Source organism: Apaloderma vittatum, unplaced genomic scaffold (genome assembly GCF_000703405.1).
Source record: "Apaloderma vittatum isolate BGI_N311 unplaced genomic scaffold, ASM70340v1 scaffold41272, whole genome shotgun sequence".
Taxonomy (NCBI): Eukaryota; Metazoa; Chordata; class Aves; order Trogoniformes; family Trogonidae; genus Apaloderma; species Apaloderma vittatum.
This window is the reverse complement of record NW_009706033.1, coordinates 1-14,820: the sequence shown is the minus strand read 5'-3', so window position 1 is coordinate 14,820 and position 14,820 is coordinate 1. Positions and strand designations below refer to the sequence as shown.

The 14,820-nt window shown below is 49.1% G+C and overlaps 2 protein-coding genes across 2 annotated transcripts; one reads left to right on the top strand and one right to left on the bottom strand.

Annotated features, from left to right (window-relative positions):
- Positions 1–1,280: 1,280 nt before the first annotated feature.
- CHAF1A (chromatin assembly factor 1, subunit A (p150)) lies at positions 1,281–9,902 on the top strand (the record flags this gene model as incomplete). Its single annotated transcript, XM_009865629.1, has 11 exons — positions 1,281–1,522; positions 2,003–2,063; positions 2,531–2,599; positions 3,021–3,244; positions 3,496–3,664; positions 3,865–3,945; positions 4,032–4,121; positions 4,359–4,620; positions 5,330–5,808; positions 8,027–8,120; positions 9,562–9,902. Coding segments are annotated over 11 exons (1,869 nt in total), but the record flags the coding sequence as incomplete, so codon positions are not given.
- A 975-nt stretch (positions 9,903–10,877) lies between these two features.
- On the bottom strand, positions 10,878–14,815 carry UBXN6 (UBX domain protein 6; the record flags this gene model as incomplete). Its single annotated transcript, XM_009865628.1, has 10 exons — positions 10,878–11,006; positions 11,491–11,636; positions 12,273–12,403; positions 12,517–12,736; positions 12,971–13,055; positions 13,142–13,217; positions 13,581–13,678; positions 14,192–14,323; positions 14,447–14,508; positions 14,788–14,815. Coding segments are annotated over 10 exons (1,107 nt in total), but the record flags the coding sequence as incomplete, so codon positions are not given.
- Between the last annotated feature and the right edge of the window lie 5 nt (positions 14,816–14,820).

Here is a 14,820-nt window from a genome sequence, read left to right as displayed (position 1 = left end):
ATATATAAAAATGTGGCTGAGCCTGCTCCCGAGACGCTCGCTTTTTCCCACATAGAAGTCCAGTCTGTTGTTTCCTTCCATTCTTTACCCACGTTTAAAAAAAAAAAAATAGCAGTAACGCGAGGGAGAGACGAGAACGGAAGCTTTATTCTGCCCAAAATTAAATGGATCTGCCAATCCTGCTGGTAACTTCACGCCGTTTTCCAAAATACCCTCTAGATTTTATTTTCTTTTTCCCCACCGATTGCCACGACAGTTCTAGCAATACTGTGGGTTGTTGTTTTTTTTGCCGTTGGCACCATCTTGTACGTTGGTCGCCTTCTGCAGTTATTTGTGCGCTGTGACACCGCTCAGCGAGTCTTGGTGTTGCCAAGAAGAGATGTGAAATCCAGAAAACAAAACTGCAAACACACAGCGAGGGTATTTGTGTGTCTGAGCCCTCGTTTCCCAGTAAAATCACCGATGCCTACAATGTAGGGGAGGTACCTTCCTTTAATTTGTCATTTTTGGGGGGGGGAACGTGCTGCCTTCTCTTCTCTCTCAGTAGATTCACAGTGAGAATTTGAGTTATTTTGGGAAAAAATACCACAAAGGGCAACACTTTCAATGTAATTTTAGCCCCGATGTTTCTATCGTGCCCTTAAATAAACTTAGAGCGCCTGGTGTTGCCTGATTATCTAATGAGGGACAGTTTTTTTGCAAGCCCTTATAAATCAGGGGCACAAGAGTTTGGAGACTGGCGTTGCTGCCCAAAAATCATCGTTAGAAAATCCTTATGGGTTTATAATGCAAAAGGAGATCAAATCCGTTTTTCAGATTGTGGTAGCCCTACGTTGACATAAAAGCATGAAAAATGAGCTCATGCATCCCCAAATGAACTATTTTCAGAAACCAATTGAGATGTTAAGTAAAATGTAAGAATTATCTTTAAAAAAATAATAAATCCCTGTACAGTTTTCCATCATGCTACTCTGGTGATGAAGATGACTCTAATAGAAAGCGAATACAATACAAAGCTTTCCTTGATGCTTAGAAAATGGACAAATTAAGTAGGAAAAAAAGGAAATTAGGAGAAAAGAGCAATTTGGAGAATGAGCACAGGGTAGCTCAGCTGGCTGAGGGTGATGACCTCATGTCATTAATGATGCTGGGGGGGCGCAAGAACCTGCTGTGGTATCTCAGCTGAAGAAGTGAAGTCCTCTGGCTCAGGTTTTTGTGTCGGCAGCTATCGCTGTGCACAAAACAAAAGCGACTCGCTTAACGATTTGTTTCCACACCAGGATCAGGAGCGGGCGGACAAGCTGCAGAAGTTGCAAGCGGAAAGGGAGGAGAAGGGCAGGCTGAAAGAAGAAGCGAAAGCGGCCAAAGAGCGAGCCAAGGAGGAGGCGAAGAAGAAGAAGGAAGAAGAGAAAGAGTTGAAAGAGAAGGAAAGGCGGGAAAAGAAAGAAAAAGAGGAGAAGGAAAAAGCTGAGAAGCTGCGAGTGAAGGAGGAGAAACGCAAGGAGAGGCAGGAAGCTTTGGAGTAAGTGGCTTTGGTTTCCGGGGAGTAGCCTCTTTGTCACGGGGTGTATTTTAAGCGCTTGAAAGACTCCATATGGCAGCCCCGGGTCTCAGCCGGACCTTTTGCTTGCAGGCTGACCTGGGCTTCTGGTTTGAAATGCCTGAAAAGAGCTGTCATGCTCCACTGAGTTTTCCCTTCATGACCAGTCTTGCTTGTACTTTTGCAACTCCTTCATAACACCATAAATGCACTCTCCTGGTGTAGAGGGAAACCTGAAGCAGCCTGGCCACTTTGTGGCTAAAACAGGTCAATATTTGCTCTGGAAAGAATGAAGAGAGTCTTCTGTACGCTTAACCAAGTAGGGTCCTTAACTGAATTCATAGATTGTCTTCTTGCCTGGCATGATGGGGTTTTAGTCAAGGTCTGGGGCTTCTCGCCTCTTCCTCGGTGCAGAGAAACACTTTGCAATTTGTGACAATTAAAACGAACTTTGTATTAAAGGGCGAAGCTCGAGGAGAAGAGAAAGAAAGAAGAGGAGAAACGGTTAAGAGAGGAGGAGAAGGTAAATGCTTTCTCTAGCTGGTCCCTTCAATTCTTTTGCTACGGGGACACGAGGCTGATGGGCTCCTTGGCACCCTTTGCAGTGGGGCTCCTGCGGTTCTCCCTGCTGGGGAGGGAGCACGGCCCTTTGGGGTGCAGCCAGTCCGCTCTGATCTGGGGGCACAGGTTTGTTACTTTTGCATGTGTTGGTGTCTCTGCTTTTCACCTGTTAAATGTCTTTCCTGCATTTGGTTTTTTTTGCTGCCTGTGCGTGACCTCTGTCCTTTGTCTTTGCTATGACACTGCAATCCTCGTAGGTGTGTTAGAGAAGACAATTAGTTTTCTGTTGAGTAACAGCAGCTGGTAAATGACGATGCTGTGCTTTATACCTCACCAGATTTGAGGTTGGGTCATGCATGAGCTCACTGAGAATTACGAGGTCTTGTCTTACCTTGGTGTCTATAATTTTCATTTCAATTCTGATTTTAGCGTATTAATGCCCAGAAAGCAGAAATTACGAGGTTCTTCCAGAAACCAAAGACTCCACAAGCCCCGAAGGTGAGGTATTGCCATTCCTGTGCTTTATTGGTCTTTCACTAGTTGTCTTCTAGCAGAGACACCCATTTCCTCGTGATTTGTCCTTTAGAGCTTTTTAGGTGGACAAAGCCATTACTATTTCTTACTTCCTAATTTCAAAAATGTGGAGGATTTGAAAAGAAGTCTGTGCAGAGCAGAGACTGCAAAAAAAGATTGTAGCTGCTTTAGAAAGAAAGAAAGAAATCTCAGCTCTGTCTTCTGCATTGGCTGTGAAGAGCCAGATTCCCTTTAAGAAGATCTGAAGTCTCAGATGGGAAGGGCTTAACCTAAATCTTCACTCAAACCCCAGCCCCTGGTTTGAGGTTTGTTGTGTACCTTGAGTGCGTTGGTGCTGCAGTTTCTCAGGCGTTGAGACCCTAACGATCCTCACTTCGTATTTCAGATTCTTGCTGGCTCCTGTGGCAAGTTTGCTCCTTTTGAAATTAAGGAGAACATGGTCTTAGCTCCCCTCTCTCGTATTGCGCTGGATCCGGACTTCTTAGACCAGCTGGACAAGCTCCTGCGTGCACAAAACAGCGACGTTTCTTTCTTGAGGGAGCTGAAGTGCCGTAAACCACGTAAAACCGGACCTACTTTTGTCAAAAACAGCACTGACGAAGTCAACAGGTTGGTCTGTGTTTTGGGGAGTTCCTTCCCTTTATGGAGTGAACTACAGGATGGTTTGGGGCTCGTCTGTCCTCTGTGTGACTTGTTTCCCTCTTGGGTAGTTCAAAAAAGGTAACGTACCGACACCGAAGCCCGAGGGTTGTAGTTGAGGAGGGAGGTGGCTTGTCTGGAACCCGCGTGTCCTCACGCACGCGTCGGGAGAGGCTGCTCTAATGACCTCAGGTGCTGAAGGTGGTCTCCTCTTTTCACAGCGACGTGGTGGTAGTGGATAACTGCAAAACAGACGCTGTTCCCGAAAGGGGGCAGTTTGGTAGGATGAAACTCCTGCAGTTTTGTGAGAATCACCGCCCTGCCTACTGGGGCACGTGGAACAAGAAAACCGCTGTGATCCGGCCCAGGAATCCGTGGTCAAAGGACAGTGTAAGCGCCTCGCGGGGAGCGTAGTTGGGTTCTTTTCTTTCTTTATGCTCCTGAAGCGAATCTGTGTTTGGCCAAGTTCACCTGTCTTTTGGGATTTCTGATCCACTCGCATGTCCCTGCTTGTCACCAAGTTTTGAAACCCCGAGTGGGGTCATGCCGTTTCTGTAAATGACCTGAAAGCATGTTGGTGTTTCTTCTAGAAACTCCTGGACTACGAAGTAGATAGTGATGAAGAATGGGAAGAGGAAGAACCTGGAGAAAGTCTCTCCCATAGCGAAGGGGTGAGGATTCCGTGTGCTGAACGACAGCTTTCTGAACCAGTTTCACTTGCCGGTGTCGTTTCTAATAGGCAGCGTTTATTTTTTAGGATGATGAAGAGGAGGGAGAAGACGAAGATGATGACGATGGGTTTTTTGTACCCCATGGGTACCTATCTGAAGATGAAGGAGTGACAGAAGTAAAAGTGACCCGGCTGCCACTGGCTTCCCACCTGGGTTTCCAATGAATTGCCTAATAACTATTGGCAGAGGAAGAAAGCGCCGTGGTCTTGGCAGCGGTGAAACTCATCTCAGATCTGCATGGTTCAGGAGCAGACATCTGTAGCTCAGAGCAACAAGCTAACAAAGCTGGGTTGAAAAAGCTTTTGTTTTCCCTGGAACAGTTATATCAAGTTCTTTCTCGCTTGCGGCTTTAGGAGTGCGATCCAGAAAATCAGAAGGTTCGTCAAAAGCTGAAAGCAAAGGAGTGGGATGAGCTGCTGGCCAAGGGCAAGAGGTTCCATGTTCTACAGCCCCTGAAAATTGGCTGCGTCTGGGAAAGCGCGGGGAACAACGGTGGCACGGACGCGGACCTGAAGGTTCTCCAGCAGTTCGCGGCGTGTGTCCTGGATTCTCCTGTCACAGAGGAAGAACAGCAGATACAGAAATGTAGCAAAAAAAGAGTGAGAGATCAGCAAAGTAAGACCTTGAGAAGGTTTAAACAGTGAAACAGTTGTGCTTACGTGCCGTTGCGCTCTGCTTTGGAGAGAATAGATTTTTGTGCTGAGCATCAAATTCAGAATGACTTATGACGAGTCTGAAATCCAAGGAATCTCTGAGTTCTTGCTTACGTGCCGTTGCGCTCTGCTTTGGAGAGAATAGATTTTTGTGCTGAGCATCAAATTCAGAATGACTTGCTTATGACGAGTCTGAAATCCAAGGAATCTCCGAGTTCTTGGCAAGGGGTCTTCTGGCGTTGAGTCCAGTACGCCCTGAGTTACGCTCTCCAGGAGCTCTGGTTTTAGATAATCCAGGCAGTCAAGCCAGCCAGACTAGAGCAGACTCAGACTTAGGAGTGTGCACTGGAAGTCACCCATTTATTGTTCAGGGGAAGGGAGGATTTAATTTGTGTGACAGGTTTCAATACCGAGTATCTCCTGTGCCTGATTAACACAAGGCTGCGAATAATGGCTGTAAAAGCTAGAGCAGGGGTCGAAGCTTTTGTTATCCACAGGGGTGACTTTTCGACATCAAATATAGCTCCTGTTACAATCTAAAATTAATCTTGACCTGCCTGAATTCTTTCTGGAGCTCACGTACTGATAGGTTGTGTCAGCTTGGCTTTTCTTGACCTTTAAACTGTTTTTTCCCCTACGCCAACCCCTGTTCATCCTTTCTATTCCTGCAGTCCTCGGCCAGCTTCTGCCGCTGCTGCACGGCAACGTGAACGGGAGCAAAGTGATCATCCAGGAATTCCAGGAGTGCTGCCGGCAAGGACTGCTCAGCGAGGTGACCGCAGGGGCCGACTGCAGCGACGCCAGCCCCCACGCCTCGCGGCCGCAGACGCCCATCGGTGAGGACAGCGGCGTCCCTTCCAAAGCCAGGCTAAAACGCATCATTTCTGAGAACTCTGTGTACGAGAAGAGACCCGAATATCGGATGTGCTGGTACGTCCACTCCGAGGTGCTGAAGAGTTTTCATCAAGAGCATCTCCCTGTCCCTTGTCAGTGGAACTACGTCACCCAAGTCCCTTCCTCGGGGAGGGAGGAGGGCGGCAGCGTGGTGAGCGCGGCCGTCCCGCAGACCACCCCCACGTCGGTCAAGAGGAAGCCCACCAGGAGCATGTCCATCACGAAATTCATGAAAAGGCCTCGGGATGCCGAACAGGTGAGTTCCTGTCGTGGCATTCTGCCCCTCTAAGGAACGATGGGGATGGAGCCACGTGTCTTCAGTAGATGAGTCCCCCAGCAGGCCTCCTGGATGAGCAGAGTCTAAATATTAAGCTACAGACACCATCATTCACACAAAAAGATGGTTTTTTTGTGGGGAAAGAAGTCAAGTTCTGTGCCTCTAAAGAAATGGGTTTCTTTTGTGCCTCCCAAGCTTGGCCTGCGTTCCACTCGAAGCGTTCTGCCACTTTTCTGCTATTTGGTGGTGACTGCAGCCAAGCTGGGAATAGTTTCGGAGCGTCTGCTTGGCCTTGGTTTTCCAGCTGTGTATCATCTGTGCGCAGGTTTTTACGTGTGTGTGCGGCTGCCAGATGTGTAGCCGGGGCTGGTGACTTGCACCACTGTGCACGTGGGCTGATGAAATGCGGTTCCAAAGTGCTGCAGCTCAACCTGTAATAGCCTGTAAAGTCTCTGGCTTATCCTGTTGTAACACAAAGCTGAATTTCAAGAGCTGGATTAAAACCAGAATAATTCCCAGGAACCAAAATGAGATAGGGTTTTGGAGGAGTTGCTACTCCAGCTCGTAAGCTTTGTTGTGGTCTTCCTGGTGTTCGCTTCTGCTGTTCAGGGCAACCACAGGGAATATTAAGAGCTTAATCATCCAAAAGGATGACCAAAAAGTATGTGATCGGTGCTTTAGCTGTGTGATGCCCCATCTCGTGTTTAAAACGGTGAGGCTTTAGGTCCTGAAGCTTCGTGTTAGCGACTGGCTGCTTCCAAACCTTACAGCTAGGACAGGCTTTGCGCTGGGACGGGAATTATTCCTCATCCCTGTTGACGAGAGGCTGAGGAAAGAAGCCACAGACAAGGCTTTTTATGCTTTTTCCTTCCCACTTTATTCTTGGCTTTGGCTTTTCTACTGAAAAAGCTCCGCATTCAAGTATTGATGGGGATCAGAGACTTGAAGCTGCTCAGCCCCCAAGCTCCATCTGCTAGGGTTTTGGTTGGTTTTTTTTTTCCTTACCTACTAAATAAAGGCAAAGATAAAAATCTGTGCTTGGCACCCGCTGGAAATTTTGCTTATACCCAACTACTCGCACAGAAACAGTGAAACAAAGGCTTTTAGTAAAATAATGTTGCTGGCCTGAATTCTTCAGAGCTCTCGAAAGCATCTGACGGCTGCCCCGGTCGAAGCGCAGCGCCCTGTGGCTCGGAGCAGAAGTGTCAGAGCCCCGAAAGCTTTTGGTGCCTGTTGTCTGCATCGGGTGTTGAGGTGCCATCCTCGCTGTCGAGCGAGGTTGGAGCTTGGGGAGAGCCTCGGAGCCGCTGGTAGGTCGAGGCCGGCGTGGAAGTCGAGGTGCTCTTACATAAGCTGCGGAGAGAGAAGAGCTCGGTATCGAAGTGGGCAGTACCTGCGTGCGTGTGGGAGGGGAGTACTTAATCTGAGAAGTGTGACTTTAATGAAAGATGTAAAATTAAAATTTCTCCTGGAACAGCTTGTAGGGGGCGGGGACCAGGTTCTAGGTCTGAGATTTTTCATTCCGCGGTTCCAGTTGAGGCAGGGGGGGAGGAGGGGGAAATAAACACCCCGAAACACTCGCAGCTGTTCGATGCTGAGCAACTCCAGTTTGTGTTTCTCCTTGTGTTCATTTTCTCGATTGAAAATGAGCAGTTCGTGCTGCTCCCGTGGCAGCAAATAGGTCACCAAGTGCCGAATTGTCACCCCTCCCTGAATAAAAGCGAATTGGCAAAGATGAGGAGGATTCGGGGGGAGGACACGCTTCAAACTTAACAAGCAAAAGTCATTTTCTGTCTTGAAGAAAGCATCCAAAATAGTCAGCAGAGGGGGGAAGAGATTTCCCGTCCAAAAAACCAACAAAACTGAGTCAGTTTTCAATTAAGGCTCGAACTGAGTTTTCGATGTGTAGGCTGCTCATCGCGTTGTGTAATAGCGAAACATCTTGGAGCAGAAACTTGGCGTGCTTCCTGCTCTCTGTGCCATTGCAGAGGAGGCCTTTTTATCAAAAGTTAACGTCTGGTAGAGCCCAGGGGCTGCTTGTTTTTCTTCCCTGCACATATGCCCGACTGATCCGCTCGGGCTGCGAGTCCAAAGCGTGAGGAGCGCTCGCCGTCATCCTTTGTGGCGCTGCCCGGGCTTGGTCTGGCACATCAGCGGCTGATACCTTGTTGGTTTTTTTTTTTTTCTTTTCCTAAAGGCTGAAGCTGCAGAGATGGATGGATTTCAGGCAGACACCGAGGAAGATGAGGAAGACGATGACTGCATGATTGTGGATGTACAGCCAGGCAAAGGTGGGACAATAAATCGCTAGCGGTCCCTCGCAGACGCTCCTGTAAGGGAGAGGACGGCGTGTGGCTAAACCTGCTGCAGTTTTTCCACCACTTTTTCACCAAGCCTTTTGCTCTTTGTAGATATTTTATTCTAGGTGCTTCTCTGCTTTTTAGCTTTTATTCTAGGTGCTGCTTTTTTTTTTTTTAGGGTCTTCTCTAACCTGCTTTTGCCCTTTCTTCCCTCCTCCCTCCAGTCAACTATTTAATAGCACAAAGAGCTGTGACTGGCATTTGGCTGCCAGCGTTGCCCTTTCTTTTCCCCCTGGTAAGAGAAGTGAACGTTGGGGTCAGTATCGGCAGCGCCGCTGACCGTTGGCAAACGTTACTGAGCAGGGCTGGGGTCTGGGGCGTGCGTACTCGTGTGCAGAGCCCCTCCAGGACTGACAGGGTCTGGATCATAACTCCCTTCTGCTGCCTTCTTGAAGTCGTAGGTACACGCTGAGTTGTCAGAAGGCTGTAGCATCAGATAATAACCAAGCTCTCAGACGTTTGACAGGTGAGGGCTCTGATCACTTTGCTCTAGAATCCAAGCAGTTGCTTGTATTTGTGTCCCAGTTATCCCTCTTTCAAAGCCCCGCTGCTGTGGCAGATCCTTTCAGGCTCCTGATTCGGAAACGGCGGGACGAGGCCGGGGAGTGGCTCCTTTCATCTCCGGGAGGTTTTAACGAGACATCCTCGAGCTCACAGCTCAGTGACTGAACACCAACCATGCCATGTGCCTTCTGCTCCTCTAAACCGCTTTCAGAACCTCCCGAGTCCTTTCCTACCACTCTCGCGATAGAACTCCTTCACCGTGCTACGGGCACAACCTGAAGGATGGGCAGTGGGGTTTTGTGTTGGGCAGCCCCTAGAGCCGTGAATTCCACAGCGTGTTTGACCCTCTCCAGACCCACCTGGCTTCTCTTTTCCATCTCAGCTGGAGCTATGTGCTTCCTTTCGCCTTCCAGAGCAGACAATAACTGCTTGACAAGAAGCTTTGCATTTAATCTTGAGCTGCTTTCGCTTATTAGGAGACGGCAGCGAGATGAAAGCTTTGCTTCAGGTTTGTAACCTCCTGTTCTGAGAAGGCGGGGACGCTGTTCCCTCCTTTACCTTCCCCGGGCTCTGTTGACGTACGTGCAGCTGTATTTGTTTAACTCGGCCCGAGTCTAAAGCGCTGAAAAGATGATGAAGATCCTTTGTACGGTCAAAGTAATTTTTATTCTGGGTCGATGTTAACCCAGTATGAAATCCCATTTTTAAATAGTATCGAAAAGGAGACTTGCAGAGGATATGGGCAGACGAGCTAAGAGAGGTAAAGCATCTAGGAGGCAGATTCTATTAGATTAATGAGGATGTTTTAAAAACAAATCAAACACCAAAAAAAAACCCACCCGATCTCAACACCTTCTCTACTTTGCAGGTTCTATGTTGGCCGTTCCTGAAACAGCTTCAGAATCCAGCGGTACAAGAGCTGCTCGCCGGGACGCCAGCATGGTCAGCCCATCTAATACAGTTTGAGACTTAAATGCCTACTAACTTCTCTCTGTATGTATGTAGAATGAGTTAGAAAATTTTAAAGCTTGTGTATCTTTGAACAAGATACTCGAAAGTATTCCGTATTTCTTGTAAAGAGAAGACAGCACTTTGTTCTGCTTCAGACCAGATGGAAGCTTGAATTTTTAGATCTAGCTTTTAGCTTTAAAAAGAAAAAAAAAACCTGCATATTAATCTGTTCTTAATAAAGCATTATTGAAATTTTGATATTTCTTTGTAATGGAAGGTATCTTAAGTTATCTCTAAAAACTAGTTGGAGGGATTTCGAAATAAGCTTATTGTGACACCACTGGGGGAATTACTCTGTTCATAATGTTGTATAGCATGGCCGTGGGTATAAATGATGTACAATTATATTTGAATTTATGCTCTCTCTATCATCCTGTTTGTGGTTTTCCTTGCTCCAGCGAGCAGCAGCAGGGCTTCACCGTTGGATTAAAAAAATGTGCCTTGTTTTGCCTGATTTGGGATAGGCCGGTGTTAATTACGCATCGGGGTAGAGTATATGGCCTGTGAGTTGATGATTAGATCCCTAAAATACTGGCTTCATCTCTCACCGGTGGGCACCATCAATAGCTGCTGCCTCTCATCAGTCCCCTGGTGTGTGAACTGGAAAAAATGGGCACCAGTAACACCAGCATCAGCCCCCAGCTCTGACTGGAGCTCGTCTGCGTTTCAAACCTCTAAATGCAAATAACTTCGAGTGGAACTGAGGCTTTAAACATTTCATTTAATCAGCCTAAGTGTCATTTTATCTAAATATATTCTCTCCAATAGGAGTTACAGTGCACACAGAAGCAAAAGGAAAAGCTGAGTTCTCAGCCCAGCCCGATCCATTGGTCACCCAGCCTAGTCCCAGCACCTCATCCCTCCTCCAAGGGAAGAGAGTGGTGCTTCCTCCTCCTCCTCTGGGGAAGACCTCAAGCAGTCACTGCTAGAACTTGGTTTTTAAAGCCATTCAGGGCAGCCCTGCAAGTGTCTCACTGGGCAGGGCTGCCTCGGGGTGTGGCCGCTGGCGTTGCGCAGGTGACCGCAGAGCAGGCGCAACGTGGCAGAGTCTAGACTCTCACTCTAGAGCTAAAACAGTCCTGTCTGAGGTCACGTAGCTGGAAGCCCCAGCAGCCTACGGGAAAGTGAGGGAACAGTCTAAAACCACCAGCACTGAATCCGCTCCCCTTTATTTCATGACAGAGTCTGGACTCTGGAGAGAAGTTCTGGTTTCAGGGCGCTTGCTGGCTGCTCCTCTCCCACCGCCTGGATGTCTGCCATGACTGCTGCGTCCCAGGCCAGCGTCAGGAGGGCAGAGGGCACCTGGGACAGAAAAGGCAGAGGTTTGAAGCTAGAGTCATGTTCTGCTTTGACATCATAACATGCTGCGTTAGTTCACGGACTTGGAGAAGCTTAGGAGCACTTCAGGTAAAAAGGCCCAGTGTGGATTTCTGCAAGGAGCCGCTGAGGGGACACAGCTTCGCGCTTTCTGGCAGGAGCCTTGTGCTAGAGCTGCGCTCGCCTCAGTTGTCACCTTCCCTCTTTTCCCACCGTGGATGGTGACCCTCTGACAGAGCTGCTGACAGCTCCTGCACCTGCAGGAGGTAGCTCCTTCCTGACACGCATCCTTGCCTTGAGCCAGAAGGCTTCAAAGCAGTTACTTTTCTGCTCAAGTTTAAAAAGAAGGGGCCAGAGCAAACTCCTAGTTTGTGTCTACAAACTTCTTGAGCGAGCAGCAGATGACTCCTGGCAACCTGAAGACCCTGATGGAAAGGCAGAAAGATGCCGGCTTTCTTCTTTTACTCACCAGCCCGCATTCATTGAAGGGCAAATTCTCATCAGTCAGTTTGAGACCTCCAGGTCCCAAGAGCTCAAAGGGCAGCCAGTCGTCTCTGAGCGCTTCCCTCACAAAGCTGTAGAGCACAGATACTGACTCTCGTGCATAAAAAGTCCCTGCCACGAGAAAACAAGGTGAGATATTTAAGAGAGCCTGGCATTTTACCAAATCTAACCTTTTTGTGGTAGGTTTCGTGGGGCTCACGTACTGACGCTAACTTTATGAACTACTTCAGTGACACAGAAACAGCCCCGTTCAGCTGGGCAGTACAAAAGCAGAATCCCCAAAGGAAAATAGTACTTCAATTGCTGCAAGCCCCTGCCAGCCTGTAACAAAGAGTTGGGAAAGCCTGAAATGATTTCCAGAGTTCTCTTGCAAAATGTGAAGAGGATTGATACTGTTGTGTAGCCTGACACCGCCACAGGCCGCCTCATGCTGGTTACTCTAACGAACCGAGCTAATGAGTCCAGCTTGCTGGCACTAGCCTGGGAAGAGCGCACTAATTAGCGGCACCTTGAGATTCTTCCCTCTCTGCTCAGCCCCGGCTTACGATCGCAACCCTGTGCAGGGAGAGGGCTCGGAAATGGGAAGAGTTCTTAAGAGAAATGTTGCCCCTGCTCTGGTTTTCGTAGCTTTTATCGCACCCGCTGTGTTGAGCGCACCTCAAACCTGCTTAGTATTGGAGCTCTCACGCTACGAACCTTCTCAGAAGCTTTTAGGAGCGTACAAAGAAAGGATGAGAAGTTTTTTACCTTGGAGGATGTAGCCGTCGGGAAACCGGACTCGCACCAGGGTGTAGTTGTATTTTCGCATCTCCCTTTGTTCTTCTTTCTCTCGCATGGCTCTTGTCCTCAGCATCGAAGCCTTTTCCACCGCTTCTGTCCTTTAGAGAGAAAGCAATTTTTAGCCTGAAGGAGAGGTACAAGGCTCCCAGCCGGCATCGCGTGCGCCCCAGGCAGTCAGGGCCCTCCTTCTCCTCCTCCTAAGCTCATTCACCGGAGCCGTTGCTCTCGTTTGATCTCTTCTGCCGTGAGGTTGTAAAAGTCATTTGGCAGCTCGAACCGAGCAGCTTCGGGTGATGGTTTGAAGACGCAGAGCTGGCGATCCAGCTGGGCTCTCACAGGCTCAGCGCTTAAAAGCTGCTCTTTGTAGTCCTTGAGGTCTTCCAGCTTGGTCAGCATTTCCTCCTTCAGTACGTAGTACTCCTCTGTGGTCTCTACAACCAAAAGAACAGGATCTGAGCCTCTTGCTCTTTACGTGAGTAAGGTGGGAAACGTAAGGGCGAAGGTCTCCAGAAAATGTAACGCTTTAACAGGGGAACTGAGTGGCTGTTTCTGTTACAGCTGGGGAGGAACAGCCATTGGAGCTCTCAGCAACCAGAGCTGCCTCCCCTGGGATGTCCCACCACCGCTCGAGCTCCTGACTCGCTCAATAGACTTAAATTTCTTGCCTTGTCCTGGAACAGGCAGTGTTTTTGTCTCAAACCCAATAGCCTGGAAAAATCGATGTATCCCTTCCAGGCAGCTTATCCTTTCCTGGAAGAAAAAGAAAGAATTTAGATGTAGTCTGCTCCAGGCAAGGTCTTTCCTAAGCAGAGCACCCGCAGGAGCCTTGTTCTCACCTGAAACACTTTGTTCTGCAGTTTGATTTTTCGGTATTTCTCCTCCTCTGGATGGAGATAGATGTTATCCAAGTATCTGCAGAAAGAGGAATGAGCTACGTGGATCAAAGGAGGCACTTCAGGACACGAAAAGACTGACATACAGTATTTCTCTCAGATAAGAGAGCTGAGAAACTAAGGAAAGGTAAAACACATCAGTGTTTCTTGCCCAGGCCAGGCAGAAGATGGAGGCGGCAGCTCCCAAACCTCTTGGACTAGTGGACCAGCTCTCAAAACTTCTCTGAGATGCTGACCTCATTTCAACAGACACTTAAGGTGGTTCAAGTGCTCAGCTTTGGTTTTCTTCGGAGCACAGCAAGAAAATCCACCTGCCTGTTGGCCTCACAGGGAAAGGGACAAGCTCACCGCGTGCTCGGTCCTACAAACGCCACCCGCTTACTTGGCCATGGTCTCCACGCCCACTCGTACTTTCTCGCGGTCCTTATTGAAGGTGTGAATCTCCATGATGGAGGCAGCCACCGGGTCTACGGAGAAATACTGGGGGAGAAGGAGAGAAGCTGCTCAGGGGGGAGCTGATGCTGCTCTGCACAAAGGGAGATGTGGGTTGGTCCTGGGAGAACCCCAGCCATGCTTGTTCCCTCCACAGTGGGACAGGGAAGAGAACTGGGAGGATAAAATTGTGGCGAAAAAACACAAGTGAAGACAATTTCATTAAGCTGTGCATGCAAGCAACGGAATTTATTCGCTACTTCTCCATTTAGCTGTTTCCAAGGTGTAATCAACACTTTTCATCACAAATCCAAACCACGCTGCTATGAAGAAAATTAACTCTGTCCCAGCCAAAACCAGTACAGGGCCAGAGTTCCCAGTTCTGGCACTTCCAACAAGCCAAAAGGAGGGTGCTCGGGCAGGCTACAGCAGAAAAGAGCTGCCCTTTGGATTTTACAGGGAGAGGACAGGAGGTTGGAGAGGTCACTGCTCAAGGGGACCCACAGAATGAGATGAAACTGGAGCTGGGGAAGCTGCCCTTAGGGATGGGACGGCACTTACTGACTCGATGGCTTCTCGGAGATGCTTTTCCTTCTTGTCTTTCCTTACAACCACACCGGTCAACGGGCAAACGAAATAGACCCCTGAAACAGAGAGGGCAGCAGCCCCTTCCTTGGCTGGGGAGGCAAAGTCCTAAAGGAGACAAAACCAGGCGCCAAGCTGAATGCAGGACGGTTTTGTGGGTGGTTTTGTTTTTTAAGTACCCCCGCAGGGAGCAGAAGAGCGCTGATGAGGGGACAGGGGCATCTCTAGTACCTCTTCCTCTGCCGAGAGCCCTTTCTCGCTGGCGGCGGCCTCAGCCATCAGCTCCTTCCTCACTAGGAGAGACAAACCCAGGCTGAAGCGGCAGAGGCTTGGCAGATTTGAGACCCCACCGCATCGCCCTGGGGCACCCAACCCCTGCCTGGGTGCCCCATCCTTGGTCTGACACCCCACGGGGGAGCATGGCCCCCCATTTCAACGACCCTCAGAAGCCTGGGGCACCCCGTGACGCCCTCAAGAGCTGCACCCCGACCTGGGATCTCCCTCCCAGGCTCAATTTGGAGCTTTGGCTGCCCCATTGAGCGGCTGCCTGGCGTCCCACGGCAAACCCGTACCCTGGCTCTTGATGGCGTCCTGCGAGGAGGCCA